The 22,371-nt window shown below is 37.2% G+C and overlaps 1 protein-coding gene across 3 annotated transcripts in view; it reads right to left on the bottom strand.

Moving 5' to 3' along the window:
* The window catches only part of DTNBP1 (dystrobrevin binding protein 1), a 56,102-nt gene that overhangs the window by 17,256 nt on the left and 16,475 nt on the right, over positions 1-22,371 (bottom strand). For all 3 annotated transcript variants that reach the window (XM_026047054.1, XM_026047055.1, XM_026047056.1), the window contains one exon: positions 13,994-14,016. In XM_026047054.1, the coding sequence (XP_025902839.1) occupies positions 13,994-14,016 (23 nt within the window). The remainder of the gene's footprint in view (positions 1-13,993; positions 14,017-22,371) is intronic.

Below are 22,371 nucleotides of genomic sequence, written 5' to 3'. Positions count from 1 at the left end.
TTAAATTTCATCTTATCCCTAATTCTGTTCTCAGACTTTCATACTGAAAATGCATCTTCATCACAAAAGAGACCAGACCGAAGCTAAACCATTTAAAAGTTAGCAAATGATATGTGGGAGTTTTTGTTATCTCCAAAGTCAACCAAATTGATCTGGGTTTAACACTGGGGATGCGGTTCAAGTCTTCAGGCCATGATAAAATTGAAAAGCTCTCCCTCATTTTCCTCAGCCTTGTCCTTTTGAGCAAGGTTATATGCAATCTTTGGCCTTTATACTGAACTCCTTACAGTAGCCTTTGACAGCTGTCACATATCATGTTACCTTCCATACCAATACAGTAATCAAAAATGACAGGTTAGGATATCATCAGGATGGTGATCTAATTAACAGAATATGGCAAAATGGACATTTATATAATAAAGTTTCAAGTTAGTCATCAGTGACTAAATTTACACCACTGAGCTATTAATTCTTGCCCTGTGCAGATAAAAGAGCAGCAGCACTTTTCCAAGAAACTCACAAAAAGAGCTTTTCTGCCCAACAGATTCCAGCAAAAGTTGTTGAAATACTCATATGTTCTTCCCTGCGAGTGATCTGATGAGTGGCCTAATTCACACCCTGGGACAACTGACACGAGGCCAGAGTGAACAGGCTCCAAACACAGGCAGCCAGCGCTGCCTCTGCTTAAGGGCTCTACGAAAGCCTCTTTGTTGAGTTAATATGAGAACAGTTTAACATCATTAAGAACCAGTTGGAGCCACGCTAACTACTGGGAAAAACCATCACCACCACTGTGACCTTCCGGCATTTTTCCTTTCTTTCCTGATGTTAAATCCTTTGATATGTTTACAGATGGAAGGCTCTTCCCGCTGGCCAAGCCAAGCTAGCCAGACACTCCTGATGCCTTTTGAAGGAAGTCCCCTCTCATAATTCAATCACTCCTCTCCCATCTCCTCCCATTTTCAGCTATTCCCTGGAAATTTCATGGCTGATCTATCCTTGGATGTTATCTGCACTACCCACAGCTGAATTAACCTCTGTAGCTCATTTATCAAATGCAAATTTACCACGGGAATCTTCTTCCTCCTCAGCAGTCTGTCACTTGTAACTTTTCTCTTATTACCAGAGTACGAAATTTTGCATCTAGTCTCGCTTTCTTAGGAATTTTCTTTAGGAATTTCTTAGGCTGATTTCTGTTACCTTTTGCCATTGATCTCTTCAATGCTTCTCACTGACAGCCATTTTCAGACAGATTGTACTGGAGATGGAGGACGGAAAGGCACCAAATTCCTACCAATTCTGTGAAAATTGCTAGCAAGGGATGTCCCTCTGTAAGTGATGCCAACCAGGCAGGGACAAGGGAGAAGACCTTATCCATTCCACAGGCATACCTAGCAAATGCCAAGCTGCTCCCAGGCAGTAACTGCCACACATATAACTCCAAAAAAAACAGTTGCTAAATACACTGATGTCTACACAGACAACAGGACAAAAACAGAAAATTTAGATATTTTGGAAGAGGTGAAATGGGATTAGGGAACAGTGGATGAAAACAAGGGTACTGTGGAGAGAAACCAACAATATCATGGTGGGGAAAAGGAAGGATCCACAGGATAAACCCATAGAAAACCTGGCTTCGCTAATCCGTCAGTAAATAGATTTTACTTCCCATTTTATTCATATTCTGTTACTTCCACTTTCAAGTTTTTGAAGTTCTCTGTCACCAGTCTCATTTGCACTGATAGCATGCCTCATTTGCCAGACAGATTTCACCAATATACTTCTAGTATTTGTGCCTACGTCACTAATATTAAACCAGATTAGTCCCCAGACTGACTGCTAAAGACGTACTAAAACCCGTGCACCGTATCCCAGTAGGTTCCTCTCAGTACTCTCCATCTTCTTTCCCTGTGCAAGCTCCCTACTTACTCCAGTACTCTCCATCTTCTTTCCCTGTGCAAGCTCCCTACTTACTCCACTGGAAAAAGATTAGTCCCATCTAAGCAGCCAAAGCAAAACACCTCTTCCAACACAGCAAAGATGTAGTTATCATGTTATGAACGCTGCAGGTCATCAGAAAAACTAAGAAAGTCCCTTTTCTTTTTCCCCCTCAACATTGACTTCAATACAGATTGTAATTACAATTATTACAGCTTCTCTTATTTATAGATTGGTCGTGACAATGACGAAGTCTAATTTTTCTACTCCAGGAAGTTTTACTGCTTTTAGAGCCACCTGTCCTCCCTGCTGCTTGAAGAGTAACCTATCTCAAAACTTGACCTTTATATTTGGGCTCCTGCCCAAACAAGATACAGAATTTTCCAAGTTAATCAGATCAGCAAGTACTTCTTAAAGGCTACTATTGGAGAGCCATATTTATAACGTGCATCTTATTTAAGAATAGGAAGCATTCTGCAAGAACACTCACAGAAGCTTGCTGCAGTCAACTTGCATTAAAAGAGCAGCAGTGTATATGTTATATACACACACACACACACATTCAGACATGCTCAGACTGTGATAGTACCCTCAATGCCAATTAAAAATAATAAAATTTACTAAAATAAAAATAGATTGCTACTTCACACTTACAATTATCTTCCCAGTGGGATACTTTAGCTTGCCTAGGACTGTGAAGAGGAAAAGTCAGAACAATGACTCTTTAGAAATTTAATCATGGCTTTTTTTAAAATGGCATTAAAATTATCTTTAGACTTGGGCCAGCATGTTGGCATTTTACAACTTTCCTTCTAAAATGACTGCCTTTTTTTCTTTTTTTGTCCCAGCAATGTTTAAGTTCCCAAATTCTTTGAAAGAGGACTAAAGTCTCCTCACCTTTTTTGTCTTTATTAAACAAAAGCCTTTCAGTTTTGGTCTTCTGCTGTGGACTTAATCTGCAGTCCCGGAGAAAAAGTTCCCAAAACAAAAATGCCACAGTGTGGACTTCAGAATACCAAATTAATTTTCACTTCCTGAATTTTAAATGAACTAGACTGAAAAATCACCACGAGGAATAAGCTCCAGCCATACAAAGTGGTTTGGACTCCCTGACAAAGCTGTCCTGGAGCTCAAGGGAGGGAGAGTAGGAGATCTCCACCCACCTGATGACTAGTGGAAATGCTGGTATTGGTTTCACGGTTCCTCCAATGTGCTGAAAAGCAGGGACTTGGCTTCCTATCTTGTCAGCTTTCCTGCAGCTTTGCATCCAAAACATTTTGGGTGATGAGAACCAGATCTGAGGTGTTTTGCAGCACAACCCTTGGAAAGCATAGCAGAAGGCAAATGGGGAAAGCACAAGATCCAAAGCACAAGACCCTTGCTTTTCTTCAGAGAGAAAAGAGCTTTTCTCCGAGAGCTTTTCTTCAGCTGCGTATATTTTTGGAAAGAGAAGCCGAGGCTGCAAGTCTTTCATGAGGACGCTGCTTTCCCACGACTTCCAGAAGCTGCACAAGGGAGCAGCCACCAAGCTGGGGCTCTTAAAAATATGGGGAAAAGAGCCCAACACTCTCTTGCTCTGCTCATCTTAGAATGATTTTTCAACAGTTAAATCACATTCAGATTAAGTTTCAAGAATTGCAATTCATAAATGGCTAGACAGCCACAACAAAATAGAAGCTTATCAGGTGCTACCAATGCCATTTTCTCCCTACACAAATGCACAAGCTATACTGCGAAAACAACCTCATTTTTCAGCTGGCTTCCCCATTAAGTGTGTTTTTTTCTCTCATTAATATTTGATAGCCAGAGAAGAGAGAAATCTATGAGAATTTCTAATAAGATTATGGTGCAAGCTAAAACCCTCTCCAGCCCAAGGAAATATTTGTGCACTAGGTCCAGCACAGTTACATAATGATCTAATTAAGCCAGAAAAAGAATACATGTGTGCGTGTATGTGCAATATATTTTATAATATATATATATGGTACCATTTCTGTTTTATTTAAAATGAGACACAGGCACATGATGAGACACGTTTTGATCAAGCTTCATTTATGCAGTGTCAGCATAGCATTATCTGGGTCCTACATGAAAGGAAGAAAGGCTGAGTGACACCTCCACACAATTTTCATTTTGGCTTAATCCACAGAGTAATCCAAGTGATTAAAAATGAAACAATGAGTTCAGTTAGTCCAAACTGCCTCTTAACCTCTTCCAGCTTTAACTTGCACACTCTAATAACCATACGCTGTTTAGAAATATTACGTACATATAAAAATGTTTTACTGACTTTTTAAATAGCTCATTCAGTCTTTTATTGTTTTAATTATTCAATACCTTTTTACTAAAGAATAATCTTCCACCTGTTTAGTAAAAACAAATAAATTATGAAAGAATGTAACATTAAACACAATATTAAGGAATGATGCCTGTGCACATTTCCAGCTAGAATGCCTTGATTTTCATCATTCATCATTTCAGACTGCACATACATGTAACCCATGTCAATAAAACAGCCAGGGTTGTTTAACAGAACAACCATATCCTTGCCCTATTTCCTGAGCAGGGGTAGAGAAACACTTGGAATTCTGCATCCAGAAAACACACCTCAGCCTTCTGCCCTGCCAATCTGCATAATTAACAACTGATCAGAACAAGGAGCTTATTAATAGACTGCTGTGAAATGCCGGATTGGGATTTATTTAAGGCCTTGCTCTACAGAAGGAATAAATTATTTATACTGCAATTTTTAAACCACTCTACAATTTCCAGACATGGTAAGGACTAGAATAACATTATTTTTACTGTACACGGTCCTATGTGCCACTACACAAATAAGGACATAACCCGCTATATCTATTTGGTTTTGCACCAAATGGGCAGGATTTTTGCACCTGCATTAACATTTCCAACACACATTGACCTAGAACAAGCAAGTTAAAAGAAAGATTATTGTCAATATCAAAACAGAATAGTACCGAACACACAGAAATGAAAACTTATTTGCACCAAGATGCATCCACAGGTCTCAAGAACCTATGGACCTCTCTCTTTTAGTGATCCAGAAGTCTCACACCTCAGACTTTCAGAGAAGCAGTTTTTCTAAAAGTATGTGGACAAATATTTCTTCAATTCTCATTAATCTCAGCCTATACAGTTGGGGAACAAACAGATTACAGTAAAGATATAACAGGCCATGCTCACTTTTGCAGTACCTTTTTCTGCCACCAGACTTGTCAAAAAACTGTGAGAAAAACACCGTGCAAATAATCCTGGTTGGTTATCACAGGGAGAGAAGTTAACCTTTCCAAAATTAATGTTGATCCTAAAGTTCCTACTTACTGCTACCTCTTCTCTGCAGTAGTCAGAAGGCTGATGTGCTAAAGACAATCCAGAAACACGACGCAAATCTGTATTTTAATCCTACAGGAGTGTAATTTAGTTTCAGGCTTTTTTTTTCCAGACAGACACAAAATTTTCTGTTCTCTGATTCTATATATTCTATACTATTCTACAGTCCAGGATCTCCGATTACAAAACAGAAATTAAATAAATAAATATCACAGCCTGTCTCCTCCAAGCCTGCAACAATTCCTCATACTTCCATCACAATTTAACAAAATTAACCAATAAACAACAAGAAAATAAATAGACAACTTCTATTAAGATATAGGAAGAGGATTAAAAAATGCATTATACTTGTAGCATACAGTCTTTTCTACAGGGACACTCCTGAGTGCAAAGCAGTCACAGCACATCTAGCAGCGCAGAGAATATATTTTGCAGTCTTTAAGTAAAGAGTCAGTTACTTACTAGATGGGTAAAATTATGGGGAAAAAAAAGAATTTTGATAAATAAAGTACTTTCAGTCAATACAAAGGTAAAGAGCTTTCCCACACCAGATGGGCTCATTATAGCAAAGTATTTGATATAAAAGTACTTTACTATACACGATTCATTTAAGACACCAAATTTAGTGGACACAATTATAGCTCATAGGTAGGGTCCTGATAAAAGCATGCTCCAACAGGTGATTAGCATAATATAACGGTACAATTTACTGTTATCTTTTATTCCTAGATAGTATATGGAAGGAAAAAAAAAAAAAAAAGAAAAAAGAAAAAACCCACATGAACAGTAACAAGAAAAAAATACAGTGATTGTATGAAGTAACAGAAAAATGAATAGAAATCCACATCTTGATTTCAATTAATATGCAATTCTAAGTATCACTTACAGAATAACAGCATTACCATGTTATGACATTATCTAAAAGGCTACTTTGTATGACACAGCGTCCTCATTAATTTAAACATTGCTTCATTTTTAAAATATGTTTTCACCGAGGGAAGCTACGAATTTGCATCACTGCATCTATCCTAAAGAATTCACTGCATGTGTTTTTAGCACTCAGTTCAGCACTCAGACAATAATTCTCCCTCTTGCTCATCCTCTAACACGACACATCCCTATTCAGAAGTCCGCTTGCATTTCAGCTAGCAAGGTAACTGTATTCACGCTCTTTTGCCAGCTCCTCGTTACCCAGGCTCGATTCAGTTAATACTCCACTGGCAACAACGCCAAGCGACACACAATAGCTCTGACAAAATGAGACGGCCGGTCACTATTTCTCGCCAATTTAGTAAACCAGGTTGATATTCACCGCACACCCTTACAGCTCAGGCAGTGACGGCAACTGGAGACACGAGCCCGCCACTCCAATCAATCTCCCGCTCCCCGAGGAGGGCGAGGGACCCGAAAGAACGGCAGCAGGTTGCACCTACGCGAATTCTTCGGCGCGCCGTCGGTGGCTCCCGGCGCCGACATGGCAGCAGGCAAGGCGCGGGCACCGGGCAGGCGGCAGGGCGGCTACATCTGCATGTCGGCCGCTGCGGAACAAAGGCGGCGGCGCGAAGGCCGCCCGGGCGAGGGAGCCGCGCGGCGCCGGGCGCTGCTGGGCATCGGGGCTCGCCTTGGCCAAGGCCGCGCGCGAGCTGCCGCCCGCGGGCTCTAGCCCGGCGCGCGCGCGGGCTGGGGAAGCTACCACCTGCCGTGACGGAAAGGGGGGCTCGCGGGAGAGCGGGATGCCGGGCGCTCCGGAGGAGGTGCCTGCGCTTGCGGCACCTGTTTATTTGATACGGCCATGAAAGCCCTGGAACATCACTCGGAAGCGAGGCAGACGGGAAGGAGGGGTCCCGACTTTTTCTTTTCATTAGGTAATGTCTGTACGGCGCTCCCCTCAAAGCCTTGTGCCTTCAAATGGCTTAGCTCAGATACCCCATAAATTACAGACTATTCTTGCTTCACGCATAAAATATTCAAAATGTTAAATGTGATTTTTAATTAAATCAAAAGCAGGCTTCCCTACCGTAAGCTGTGGGGTTTTTTTTCCTCCTTTAATCACATACTCAGGCTAGCAGGCTGCATTTTCATTAAAATTTCAGATAACGCCTATGCATTTTTTAAATACAGAAACAGCTCATCACTCTGAGTCTCGGGCTTTGGCAATGCTATAGTTAAACAATATTGCATTTGCATTTCAAAAATTGTAAAAGCCTGCTCAGAATCTGGAATCCTGGTGTGTATTACTCCTTGTGGTTAAGAGGAATAGGATACCCAGTGGTGCCAGAGAACATGACAGCCATAACAATTGCCTCCCTTTTTCTTTAAAATACCACATTTTAAGAAGCTTCTTGATGATAATTTTCAAAATGCAGATTATGGGCAAAACGGAATTACACAAATATTTCTCAAATCATCATCAACAAAGAAAAAATTAGTGGGAATGAATGGGCCCATGAAACTCAGTTTTAGCTCAGGGCTGCCAATAAAAATATTTATGGGAAAGATTAAAAAAAGAAAAAGAAAGATAATCTTGACTTCAGTTTGGACTCCACTAATTAAAAGATGAATTCAAGTCAGAGATGCATGCACAAAAGGGTTTCTATTGTTTTCCAAATCAATTATATAAGCACTGTAGACAATTAAAACATTACACCTTCAAATGTTTTATTTTCTGCACAAACTGAGTATGACAGGACTTAGGCTCCCATGAAATGTTTCTATTATCTGCACAGCTAGTCCCCTCATCCTGAAAATGGGCACTGAGAATCTCTATTGTTATACTGGCCTCCTCCACTCCTTATAAAAACAGGATCCTGCACGGCTAACTCCCACACAGGGTCAAATCCTGCCTACTTGGGTTGTCTGTGCAGATTCATGAACCAGCCTATTTTCAGCTGCAGTTTTCATCTTAAATTTGTTGCAATACAGCTGACCCCTTAGAAGGGCTTTTGACATAACACTGAAACTCAAAAAAAAGAGGCAAGGATAAAAAGAAAGGCAAATAAATGCAATGACTGGAAAAACAATAAATAAATCAAAGTCACATTTGCTTGGGAGAATAAACTAGCTCTCCGAGAATGCAAGCAGCATTAGACAGGCCAAATAAGCACAACAGGGCCATATAAGAAAATAAGACTCTCTACAAATACAGATTAATGAAGTCAAGTTAACCCCTCCTCCTTCCCCCTCTCCCAGAGGCATTAGTATAAAAACATTTTAAAGACAAGGCTTCTGAAATATCTAGACCATTAGAGTTCTGTGAATGATATTAACTCTTTGTGAGCACACGATTTTCATGCGACAGCCATAATGTCAAATGCTGCAACCTCCTCAGGCAGGGAGATCGCAAGCCCCCAGGCAGCAGCATCCCCCCATGCACTTGCACATCACAGTGCTGTGGATATCCTGCCCGCTGGGTATGGACCGGGCTCTGCCAGGCAGGATGGAATCACGGAACGACCAAGAACCTTCCTTAAATTCCTCTATCTAATGGAACCTTTTTAAGAAAGAGCTGAAGCTGAAATCCCTGCCCACTTCGAGGAAGGCAAGATAGAAGGGGAGAACTTACAAGCAGCGAGCATTCAGATCTAGAAAGTTTATGGAAGTGCCCTCCAGATGCAAGGTGCAAAACCACACAGAATAAAAACCCAAAGCAGGCAGCTGTAGACATCCTTTATCATTCTCATCCATCTGTCTTATCCTATTACACTCTAATGAAAAGCTTAAGCAGATAAACTCATTTGCCTTTCACCCAAGGGTTGTCTGTAAGTGACCACATTTCAAATCACACCATTGTCAGGAGAGCAGTAACCCCAAAGAGAAGCCCTGGCCCATTCTTGCCATAGACAAAACAAGGTACAAAGCACTCAAATTTGAGAGGTTCTCCTCCCAGAAGCTTCATGCGATGGGAAAGAAGCTGGTAACACACAGAATTATCTAGATATCTACCAGAATATTTTCAATTTATGGTAAGTAATGGAAAAAAAAACATATCTGAAACTTGAGTATCCTTGAAATTTTAACTCCATCTTGGCTTTTTGGTAATAGAATTACACCACTGTCTGCTGGTTTCTAGTTTGGTAAAATAAGAATGGTCTATTTTCAAACCATAAGGAAATGCTCAAGATGCATTAGCAACAGAAAGACTGCCTAGCTGATACAGATAGATCTAGATAAGGCACCCAACAACCAGAGACACCCCTACATACAGGCTTCAAGTGAGTAACTGAAATGTGAAATCACAAAATACAACATGAAGTTAGAAACCTTATTATTACCTGATATGAATAAATACAATTTATAGTTGTATATTATATGGATACAATATACAATATTCAATTTCACATTGAAATTGAAGTGCGACCAGTGCTCATAATGCAATAGACTGGGGTCAGTCATGAGCTGTGAACACCTACACTGTGTTGCCCATGCGTCTGAAAGATGATGAGAAGAAGAGGAAAAAGTTGTTAATTTTGGCAGCCATCAGAACACAACACAATAAAGAAGGGATTGAGGCAACAGACTACTATGTACTCTTGGGGAAGGGAATGGTAAAACCCAAGAAATTAAAGTTCAGATACAAATATGCTTTAGCTATTCATAGAAGGACTGGAAAACTGGAAGTTGAACAGAAGCATTTTAGTATTATGAAGAAAAGTGACAAAATCTGTATTTCAAAAGTGGCACAATAACTTACCTTCCTAGGAAGAAAAAGAAAGAGAGAAGATTTTTTTCACCAGTCTCTTTCTCAACAAGAAAAAAAGTATTTTGAAAACGTTTTAAAAACTACTAGGACTTGTTTGGGAGCAATCTTTGAATCAAAAAGGTGGAAACATGTTTTTTTGCAGTGCAAACAGAAGTGCAGAAAATGGTCATGTGACCAGTTTCCCTGAGCAAGAATTAAACTAATCCTCTTAAAGCTTAGAAATATGCATGACTCAGGAGCTAAAGCCACCCGCTTATTTGCCCTGACAAAAGTTTCTGTCACCTTCATTGTCCAAAAGTGCTCCATGTTGCTGATTTCTGAAAAGCTTATACTGCTTTAGTTTTCAGAAATGTAATTCAGACATTTCAATGTTTTTTAAATAAAAAAGAACTTTTAGAAGCCAATTTAAATCTATCATATAAAAGGTTTCCATTTATTAAAAAAAGTCTGAAGTGTCCAGAGCAATATGACTTCTTTTACAACATAGGCCTGGCTGCATGGGGCAGTCATCACTCTACTAGTTTGCAAGCATCAAGAAAAGATGAGAGAAGATGGACTATTTTACTTACTTCCAAAACAAACCCATTACTGAAAGGCAACATGTATTTGCTATTTAATATCTGATCTCTCAACTGTAAAAGTGAAAATGATATATCCTCTTAAACTCACTGAAGAGGAACAATCTATCAAGCACTAAAAACAAATACAAGCTTACACAAGTGTCCTCTAAAATAAATTCTAATATTCAAAGATAAGATCTAAATGAAACAAGAAACAATTCTGTATATCTTAGTTATGTGAAAGGGGATTTTTTATTATTACCAAATCAAATCTTGATTAAATATTATAAACTTAAGGGCATTTTAAGCTGTTTATTAAGCTCTACATATGAAGATTCAGAGGTTTACAGTGGTCTCATCCAGACTACATCTGTGTGTGTGTGTGTGTGTGTGTGTGTGTGTGTGTGTGTGTGTCATATGTCACACTCACATATAGCTCTACAGAGATACAGTTTTAAAACAGATCTGAGGGACTGTCCATGTACCCTGTGGAGCTAGATCTTAATCATCATGACCTACGCCAATATACTACTAGCATATATTTCTCTGCATTTGTTGTAAATTCATTGGGATGCCTCACCGAATTCCAGTGATGTGGTGTTGTGCTATTTTGACCCTCTGACTACATCATTCAATTTCTAAATTCCAGTGAAACTTTCTGTCCTGAAAAACAATTTCTGTCCTGAAAAACAATGATGCATGTAACTTGAATTTAGACACTGAAAAACATGCATAGAACTCACTTTCTGCCACTTTAACAAAGTATTTAGGAATGTTTTTATAGATATGTTTACCTGCAGCTGCAGAAATTAAGGTATTTATACAGCATATTTTGCTATAAAACACCTCGTATCCTTAATCTGGCAGACAAAGCTTTTAGCATTATGGAAATTAACAGAGATTATGACAAGTTACTGTTATAAAAAATGGCATTTGTATTCTTTTTCAATAAAATACAAGTTAACATAGAATGGGTTCAACTGCACTGGGTATTGAAAGATGCAAGTGGATATAAGGCTAAGAGAAACGTTTCACTTGAACATGACTGCTACACCTCAGCTCAGAAACAAAACCCTCCCCAGAAGAAACATTCCTTCCAGACTGGATCCAAGCAGTAAGGACTCGCATCAATCAATCAAACAGCTTTCGTGCTCATTCTTTTTGTTTGATGAGGAAAGGGAACCAGAATTTAACAAACCTCTCTAGCCTTCTCTCTCCCAACCTCAGTGCATCAGATTCCTTTCAAGTGTCAAAAAACCTCAGCAGACTCTGCTATTTAACTGAATTACATTCCAGTTCCCATATATCTTTCCAGCTTTTCCATAACATTCTGTTGTGTTGGTATTCTTTTTCATTCTATCATTCTCTCTCTCTCTCTCAAAAAAAAAAAAAAAAACCAACAAAAAAAAAAAAACCAACAAAAAAACCCCTTTATTTTTACACAGGACTGAAAGAGATCTGAGAATTCACTCCCTTATTAATGAAAGCAAGTCACTTCATACTTTCTTTCTCACAAATCTCTCAAGCTTCAGGTTCTGATAACTGGAATCATTCTTCTAAAACTCAGTTTAAACACCCTCATATGTAGTTTATACCAGGTATCACCTTCTTCTCTCCTGCTTCTTACTTCAAACAGTTCTCCTTTCCTGGCTCCTACTTTGGGTATTTTATGAACTACAAACTTTCCAGGCAAGGGTGAATTCCAGTCCAGGCAAGGGTGAATTAGTCAAGTTTTTATTTTTAGTGTATAAAACATGCAATGTAAAAGACAATCCACTACCCCATCATTCCTTAGTTAGTCTATTCCTGGTGGACCCAACCTTTCTTGAATATTTCTCGAGTATTCCAGATAAGATCTTACCAATGCTTTACCTAATGGTACTCTCAACCTTAAAATATAGCAGGCAATATACTATCAGAAGTATGTGCTTTTAAATGACTAAATTACGCTGGTAACTTATCAGTTAATTTAAAACCAGACCTAGAATATCTTCTAACCAGGCTTCCTCTGTCATAATACCTGTATTTACAACAAATTGCTGTTGATCTTCTCAGAAAAGACTTCAGTTTTCTTCTTGTTATCTCTTTCCCTCTCTGTAGCACACTAAAATCTTCCTCTTGGTTGTGATTATACTTTCAGAACAGCTTTATATTATTCCATTGCATTTTGGAAAACTAGTTCAAATACCCAAGATAAGCATTTATGACTCATATCGGAGATCCGTATACAACTACATTCATCACAGAGCCAGTTATGTAGCTGGGCATCAATTTCAAGTCAAAAGCATAGCCCCAGCATTAAATTAATTGCCTCTGTAATATTTCCAACAACTACAAAGACAGAAATAAATTTGGAAATCATCCTCCTGAATTTCACAAAAATCACTTAAAAACCCTAATCAATATAAACAAAAACAAGAGGGTTCATGGCTCTCATGCAACAGGTGCTTGGTTACAAAGCTACTGTCTTGCCATGGAGCAGAATGAATTTAGCGTTATTTTTGTTTTTCCATTGTGTTAGTCTGTGTTGAAAGCTGTCAAATCAATGAGAAAAGGAGTTGTTTTGGTAAGCTACAGATAAAGTGACATTTTACATAATCTGTTTTGCTTGTCTGTTAATATTAGCTTTGTTATTTTCCTTTTTAGCATTATATAAGGGTGAGATAAGATAAAGAACTGAAAAGGCAGTTGATAGAAATTTCCAGCCCCTCTTTCAATTCCAAGGGACAATTAACTGGCAGTAGTCAATGGATTTGACTTTCCTATCATTAAAAAAAATACTACTTGCAAAGCATACTCAAAACAAAAGATAACAGCAATCCTCAAGCTGATCAAATATCAGTAAGTGAAGTAAGCCTGAATTCATGATTTACTGAAAATGGCAATAGGTATATTCCATGTACACACCACAGTGACAAAGCCATAAAACTTGACAGAATTCCTAGCAATTGCATATTATTTAGGACACATACACAAACACACATACATGCATCTTATAAGCTATAACCAGCAAGTTCAGCTTCAAAAATTTCATGTCTAATGTAACATAACACCGTGAAAATTTCCCAGAAACAGCCAGACAAAAGTCTAACAAATAACAGTCTGCGACACACATCAAAAGTCATTCGTGTTAGAAACGACAGTAACCAGTCAGAGACATGAAGTCTTTAACTTCTAAAAATGAACACTGAGAGAAAGACTGAAATTACATAAAGATTCTCTGAAACCAAGCTGAAACGACGGTACCATCTGGGTTCTTCCCACACTTATGACTCTTCCAAAGAAATCAGTAGCAAGAACAGGTGAACTGACAAAAAAACAGGCTACTGGGTTTGATGTAAAATGATCACTATTGAACGTAGAACTGTAACAGATTCTTACTAATTTCACTTAATTACTATAACTCTTCTAAATATTCTAGGAGAAAACTAAAAACAGAATTTACCTTTGAAGGTCTCAAGTTCCTTCCTGTTGGAAAAAAAAGCAGAATTCAGAAAAAAAAAATATGAGAAATACTACATCTAAAACTACAGAAGGTACTGTATATAATTTAACAGTCAATAAAAGAACAAAAATCAAAGAATTTGAATGACAGTTTTTAAAACTACTATTACTAATTGTGTAAAATTGCTTACCTAAAGCAAGCACTTTAGAGAAGTGTTCTAAAATAACTACAGGAAAGTGTTTTAAAGTAACTCTCTGGAAATCAGGCTACCATCTATTAATAAGTATATAAAACTATCCACATATTATGCATTTATTAACAATCCATACAATTCTAGAAACACTTGTGAAAAATAAAGATTTCTTAGGGTTTCAGGTAAAAAATATCTGTTGCTTACAAGAACTTTGCCCATTAATAGCACAACAAATAATAATTAGTGATTTATTTTCACTGAGCTACATAAAATTATTTGGGTAACACTGAAAGATAAAAATTTGACAATTTCAGCGACATGATAAAGACAGAGACAGATAGGGCATTCCTCAGAGGAGGAGATTTTAGAGAAAGCAACACAGATCTCTCAATACTCAGTTAACAAAGAGCTAAGAGGTCAGTCAACATCAACAGCATCCTTCATCCATTAAGGCCACATGCAGCAGCGCAGCGGTTTTGAATGGAAAGGGAATAAAAATGAGAGAAATCTTTTCTCTGTTCTCAAGAACGAAAAGAAATATTTCATTTTCCATGGCTTCAGAGTAGTGATTTATGACAAATTTAGTGACTAAAGAAGAACCAGGGTAATTGCTTAGATAAGGCAGAATGATGACTTTTTCCCCTCACAAAACGCTCATTCCCTCTGTGGTTCACCAAGTTAAGGCTCTTATACTTAGCAAACCCAGTTAATTGCACTCCAAATTTTCAGTGCAACAGTGATGAGAAATAAAATTAAAATGTACTCATTTGGCTATAGACTGGATCTTTTTTTACCTGTTTGGATAAAAGTGAGGGATAAAAAATAAGACAGAGAACATCTCGGAAAGAAGGTAGCTAGCGTACATAAACCACTTTCAAAGAGTAACAAGTCGATAAATACATACTAACAGAGGAAAGGAAATGCCAAGAGCTATTATGAGAAAGACGGAAAGAAACTAAGAAGTATTAAAAACGAAAGGTGAACAAGTTAATTCTATAATTATCTTTGGAATCATTTCACATATGCTTCTCTGTGAAATCTGAGCTGTTCGTAAACTGATCAAAAATTATTTGGCAATAGTGCAAATATAGTTGTTATTCAGTTAATACATTCACAGATTATCAGCTTAACTATCTAGAGTAACAAAGTTCTAAGAATGTATTAATTATATGGTGATCTTCTTGAGATAAGGTAGCATCTGGAAAGCAGATCACAATTTAAACAGCACAGTTCTGTTTCTTTGGTCCCTGTAGCACTGCTGCACGAAGATGTTTTATTTTTTAACTTCTGATTGTTAACTTACATAGGCTATTAAGATTTCTGTAATTTAGAGTTTAATTTTACCCATTTTTTTCTTACATCACATATCTGCAAGCTAGAAGAAACACATGGAAAGTACTGAGCATATCCTTCACAAGGTTCCATTCCATTGGACATCATCAATATTTCACAGCTGAATACTTTTTTTGTTTCTTGCCTTTTTAGTCTTACAGACATCTCCACTCTGCTAAGGGCAAACATACTAGGCAGCAAACTATGAACTGTGATTAATATATAACTGGAAAATTATAATATAACAGGTAAATTTCAAAACATCATTTCTAAAGAGCAGTGCAAATAATCCTTTAAAGTATTCTGAATTGGTGACTCAAATTTCACCTGCTCATATTGTTCCTGTAAAACTGCAAGCATTAATTAAATACTTTGAGTTGCAGAGAACCAAGAGTAGGATAAAATTGTTGTTTAGGCTTAAGAATTTTAATATTTCTCACCAGCAGAAACAAAAAAAGTTATTGAAAAAATATACATGGAAAAAAATCTGCAATGTAATGGCTCAACTATCAATTCTTCAGAAAAATGATTTTACTCACGATCCATGGACCAAAATGTGTTTCCTGCTCAAGTCACCTACCATATGCACAGTTTCACTACACATATATGCTATACTAATGTCTTCTGCTCCCTAACAGGTGATATCCCTCTGTATAAATTCTTGAATCAAGAATGGGCAAAACTGCATAGTCTGAAACAATAATTTTATAAGTTGGACAAAGTATTCTCAAAGAAATGAGAGAATACATTTACCTCCAAATTTTCAGTGAATATCCTGCTTTTGTCATCCAACACTCTGAAAAAATGTGTATGCTTCACCAGGAAATAAGCTACAGTGTAATTTACAGTAGAGAAGTATATTCATACTACAAAACTTTATTTACAGGAAGTTCTAACTTCCTCTAAATCTTTATTTCCCATCCTGCTTCTCCCTCCATCCCCCTTCAAAGGTAATTTCTCCCTTTTTACCAGAGGAAAAAGTTACTTCATAATATCTATCATTTGTAGATTCATAGCGTAATATATTTTTCATTTGCCCATGCATTCCGAACATAATTACAAAATTCTTAAAATCTCCCAAGTAGCATTCTGCATATTTGAATAATGGCATAGTATTTGACAAAACAACAATCCCAGGAAATGCATCTTTTCCACAGTCTGACTTAAAACTGCACTGAGGAAACATCTTGTAAAAGAAAGAAGTAAAAAAAATGTAAACTGGTTGCTACTAAAATTAGGGGGTCTTATGCCACTTGCCTTTAAAAGAGAAGAAAAAGCAACTACTGTGACTGCATTCACACTGATTAACAAACCAGATGGGAGTAAATGACAATGATATTGACAGGTTTTGTCTAAAAAGACAGAATTCTCCCACTCCAAAATCAAGCAAAAATTCTTTGAATTGACCCCTTAAGCCACTATATCTATACAAAATTGACACTCACAAAAGAAATTGGAAAATAATATGACACAACTTTAAGATAATGTTGCTCCAAGAAATTCAAAACATCTTAAACAGCACTACTAGATTACAGCAAAGACCTGCAGCTTAAGGATTTGTATTTCCAAATACTGACATACCAATTCATATCCAAAGGCTGATGGTTCTGTATGCTAGAGACAACATGAATCACCCATCACTGCTGTGGGAAGTATAACACCGTTAATAACAGATACTTCTTAAAAACTTGCTTATTTAAATATGTTCTGCATCTGCAACATGTAGGATGCTTTTAAATCAAGTTATTATGCAAATAAAAACTTTGAAGCTCTGAAATTTTGATCCTAAATCTTGTATGTCATCTGTTTTGGTAATAACAAGACATTAAATTCAAAGAGGAAAGCAAATTATGATGTAAAAACAGCTAAAAAATTATGACCTGGGAAAACAGCTTACTTAAAATGAAATTAATATGTTTCCCAGAAGGGTAGTTAAGCAGTTCTAGAAAGATAAATAAAATCTATTACCAAGTATTCTATTTCTTTCATCCCTAGTATGGAAATCCCTAGAATTTTTATTTATCCATAAACTGGCAGAGGAGAAAAAAAACCAAGTCAGATATCTCCTGCTCTGTGAAGTTAAGAGTCCAAAAATCATCTGCAGAAATTAATATAGTGAACTTAAGAAGGAAATGTGCTATCCACGAAATGTGTCCAGATTTTACAGTCCTTTAAAAAATAAGAATTAAAAATAAATATATATATATATAAAAAGAAAACCACCACAAACATAGCCCCTAGCTACACTGCACATGAAGCCCCCAATACAAACAGCTAAATATCTACCTAGGACTAAAGCAAGTCCTGTACTACAGATAGTCTATACCCATAGTAGTCTAACCCATTATTTTGCATCCAACTATATGCTTAATTTACTCTAGCTACTAAATTTTAAGGTAGTGAAATGACTTTGGCTCCCTGTATAAATAAGGGTATGCTTTCCCTTTGAGCAGTTAACAGCTCTCAGAAGAAAGGAAGGCATATATAATATATGTACTACTTCTCTCTCAGTGAAAAATAAATACAAGCACCACTAAGCAAGAATAACAAAAGGTAAAAATACCAGGGAAGCAACCCCATATGAAAGCAAGGATGCACTAGAGCAGCAATGTTGTTTCATGTGGAGGGAAACTCATCTATTTGGGAGTTACCTCCATGGAAACTGCTTGCTCATACACAGAAGCAGTATTTTTCACACCTCCCTTCCCAGATGCTGGTTTTCATAAAATAAGTGGCAGTTTCATTATTCTCTGAAATTTTCCCTCCTACTCCAAACTGAGTTACAAATGGCTAGCAGGATGGAAGCAGATAAAGGACAGCAGTTGTCACATAAGGCCCAATTGCATAAACTTAGTTTCCTAGTTCCTCAAAATAACTCTTAAGTCCTAACTACAGATGGTGTTCAGGTGTACCTTATGCCGGCATCAAAATGATACATCAATCATATTCTAGGCCTCTTCTGACCAGGGAACAGGAAGATCAACCCCTCTCTTCATACCATGCCCGAAAGTGGAATAGGTGATTGTATTTCACAGTACACAACAACGAAAGGCAATGAAATCAGTCTTGTTAACACGAAGATTTTGTGAGAATTCACCTAAAACATCTAAACAAAAAGTAGGATTTGAGCCTCAAGTGCAGAGAAAAAGAATCTATACAGGCATATCGATAAAAAAAAATAAGTAACATATTTTAGTCTGGAGCACTCCATTTACATTAATTTTTATTGGTACAATGTACAATGCTTTTTGAAGCAGATTAAAAACATATTGCCTCAAAGTTCTCTTGAGAACAGCGATAGGTCTTTTTTTACCTCATTAAAGTTACCTTGCAATGTTCAGGTGATCAATTTGTCAGTGGTATCAATTTCTTCATCTACAGAACATTTAAGCTTTGGGGGTTTTGGTGGAAATATATACTTTTGGAGACCACAGGTAAAGTAAATTGTCTACAATATATAACTGGTCCCACAGAGTAACTCATACAACCACAACTTACATGAATAGTTAGAAGGCAAATACAAATTTTCAATTACACCTTCCCTTTACTCTCTGACTTTTCTCTGCAATATTGGGTTAGTCCTACTTTTTTCACTAAGGATAAGAGACAGATGTTAGGAGAAAAAATCTGCTGGGTATCACCAAGAAACAAAAATAAATGCAGAAGAATATGGAAGATGGAAAAGCAAAAGCAAGAAGGAAGTGAGGACTGAAGATAAGTGCTTGGAGGAAGCTGCCAGCCTTTGAAACTAGGCCTTCCTATAAAGGTACAGATAATGCTTAACGTCCTCTAAGTCTTTAAACTAATGCAATGCAGGTATCACAGCACTCCTCCGATACCTATTCCTCCGGCCATCCAGATGGTCCAGAAAGCTTTACAAATCATATAACATACCACTGTGTGTTACTTCAAGACATGTGTTATTCCATCTTTCATTGAAAAGGAACATCTTACCTGGAGCCCAACCCAGCCATTTCAAGCCTTCAAATTAGCATTGAATACATATTGCTGATTTGCTACATTCCAACATTTTTTGAACACTAAAAGAGCACTATGAAGCAACAAAATAAGGCAGCCAGTAGATGACAGCTTGGTTTATAATTAACTTAATTGAGTGTTTCTGCTAAAATATCTGTCTGCATTGTCTCCTCCTGTCGCTTTTACTTTTCAGAAATGAAAATAGCTCATGTACTCATGAGCAATTAAATTACCTCATGTAGCAATTCACATACTCAAAATCACATTTCAAATTCTGGAATGCTTACAAACTCAAAGATGTTTCTATCATTTCATAATCAATTCGTTTTCTTTACAAACCCACAGACTTTTTCTATTAAAGAAAACAAAACCTTCTAACCCTGAAACTTACACAATGCTGCAGCAAACGTTACCAGAACTTAATATATGCCCCAATATATTGGGGGCAGATTCCCCCAAAATATTTGTTTGTTTGTTATTTTACAGGACATAAACAGGAAGAAAAGATGGATCTTAAATTTTTGCTTACGAGCTTACTTATCTAGCAGCCTTACAAATTCAGTGCAAGCCAGGTAAGGAATAGAATGTAACTGCAAAACAGCACATCCTGCTGTGAGATTACACAGCACGCACGCACCGCTTTAAGGAGGTATCCATAAGAAAAACTCTTACAGATGCAAATGCAAACAACTCGGAGCTTTGTGAGCACTTCTGAAAGTGCAGCATCACCCTCTTATCTTTCACCTGTGAGAGGATGAAGAATTATCAGCGATTCCCTGGCTGCTCGGTTCATTACAAAGTCTTGTGATTTTATTTCTTTAAACTGATTTTCAAAGGAGTCAAACTATTCTCTGATCATCTTAATATAATAAACATCCTCAGTGAAATGAAAACATCGCCAGAGTAATTCTAAACCACAGACATGGTAAAAAACACCTAGCCAAATAAAAACGTAAATTAAATATTTATACATACACATCCAGTGCAGTCAAACATACTCTGCTTTAAATTACTTAAATCAGTGAGATTTCACTTCATTCAAAAAAAGTGGGTCAATGTTCTCAGGTTCTAGTCTATCTTACAGAGAGCTATAGCACTGACTAAGATCAATTTTCCAAGCATAACGAAATACCGTGGAATTCTACTAACTAACTAGCCAGACCAGAAGCACCAAGTTCTTTCAAATGATGCCCAGAAGGCAGAATTGAGACTCCCCTATTTTATTTTCAAGGAAGGAGTAGCCTGATAAGAAATGAATAAAGTGACAAATGAATGTCAGGAATGGCTATGTAACACTAACTCTGAAAGTAACTGACACCGTGAATAAATTCAGACCACTGGATTCATGCGAAAACAAACTATAGTATCAAGATAGTATATAGAGAGTAAAAATTATTACATTTAAAAGATTCTAGGAAGAAGTATGCTTAGAAACGTTGAGATGTAAATGCTACTTATACCTACTTATAATAAAAACACCATTTACAAAAGTTTTAATTTGGAAATTATCACAAACTGCATTTTAAAATATTTCTGCCACCTAACCACATCTAAAACAAAACATTAATGACACTGCATTTTATCTGTTGCGTCTGGTACAATTAGTTACCAAAACGATAAAAAGCTTTAGTTCAGCAATGTAAGGCTGATTGAAGCTTCAGCTAGATAAAAGGCAATAAGAGGGCCTCATGGTGTCAGAAATAGAAGTTAAAAAAAAAAAAAAAAAAGTCAAGAACACAAAACTTGTATAACTTCTATGGTGCACAGAAATAAGTACTCTTCCTGTATATTTTAAGATTAGTACAACTGACAAAAATAATTTTTGTGTCTCCTCCCCACTTGCTTGCACATTGCTTGATCATTTAGCTCAATTACCTCTGAGACACTTAAGCAACAAAAATTAATAAGTACTACTAAAAATGCCAACATTTCTATCACGATGAAGAATAATAGGATCCTTCTGGGCCTATCACTCAATAAAAGAGAAAAAAAATAGGTCTAATTCATTAAAAACAGGAGAATGGTGGAAATGAAAACAGTGAAATCATTTAAAGCAGCCAAGCATTTTACTCGGTCTTAAGAGACTGGTACAAATCATTCCCAATTAGCAAATAATACAAACAGCCTGAAATCTTATGATCTGCTATGTATTCTACAATCTTGCCCAGTGTTTTCAGATATTTGAAGCACTCACATGAACAAATTCACTAATGATAACGCAGCCTGCCCCATTCTGTTTGATGCATGCAAAATAGGCACTCCGAGTGTTGCGGCAGACAAAACGAGAATTTAGAGCTCTGATACTATGCAAAAGCAAGCGTAATTACCAAGGGAACTTTTCTGACACTCGTACAAACCCAGTTTTTCAGAATCAACAGGAATTCTCATTCCACATGTCTGTCCACAAAACTGCAATAACTGATACCCATGAAGGGTGAGGGAGGTAAAATTAACTCCAGCTACCTATCGCTGTGAGAAGACTTGTGTATGCAGACTGTCAAACAGCAGACTGTCAAACAGCAGCACTAGAAAGATCTCTGCAATATGAACTCTGTTTTGGACATAGCAAGTTATAGCCGGCCAATTAACAGCTAATGTAAATGTGAATCTAGTCATTCATTGTATTGAATGTCCTGAATGTCCTGAAGACAATACAGTTTTTGCATCCATCCCTTTCAAAGCTTTGATTATGGACTCAGGTATACAGAGTGGTAAGAGCTAAAATGCTATAATAGCAGCCAGAATACTGATCAAGCAGAAAACAGGCCCCAAACTTACTTTGACAACAATTTTGATGAGAGCAATGACTTAGAGTCTTAGCAATGACAGGGAGAGGGAGAGGGAGAGGGAGAGGGAGAGGGAGAGGGAGAGGGAG

Source organism: Nothoprocta perdicaria, unplaced genomic scaffold (assembly GCF_003342845.1).
Source record: "Nothoprocta perdicaria isolate Ctin4 unplaced genomic scaffold, notPer1 scaffold_47, whole genome shotgun sequence".
NCBI classification, from domain to species: domain Eukaryota; kingdom Metazoa; phylum Chordata; class Aves; order Tinamiformes; family Tinamidae; genus Nothoprocta; species Nothoprocta perdicaria.
The sequence above is the reverse complement of the archived record's forward strand: the minus strand, read 5'-3'. Positions and strand labels throughout refer to the sequence as shown.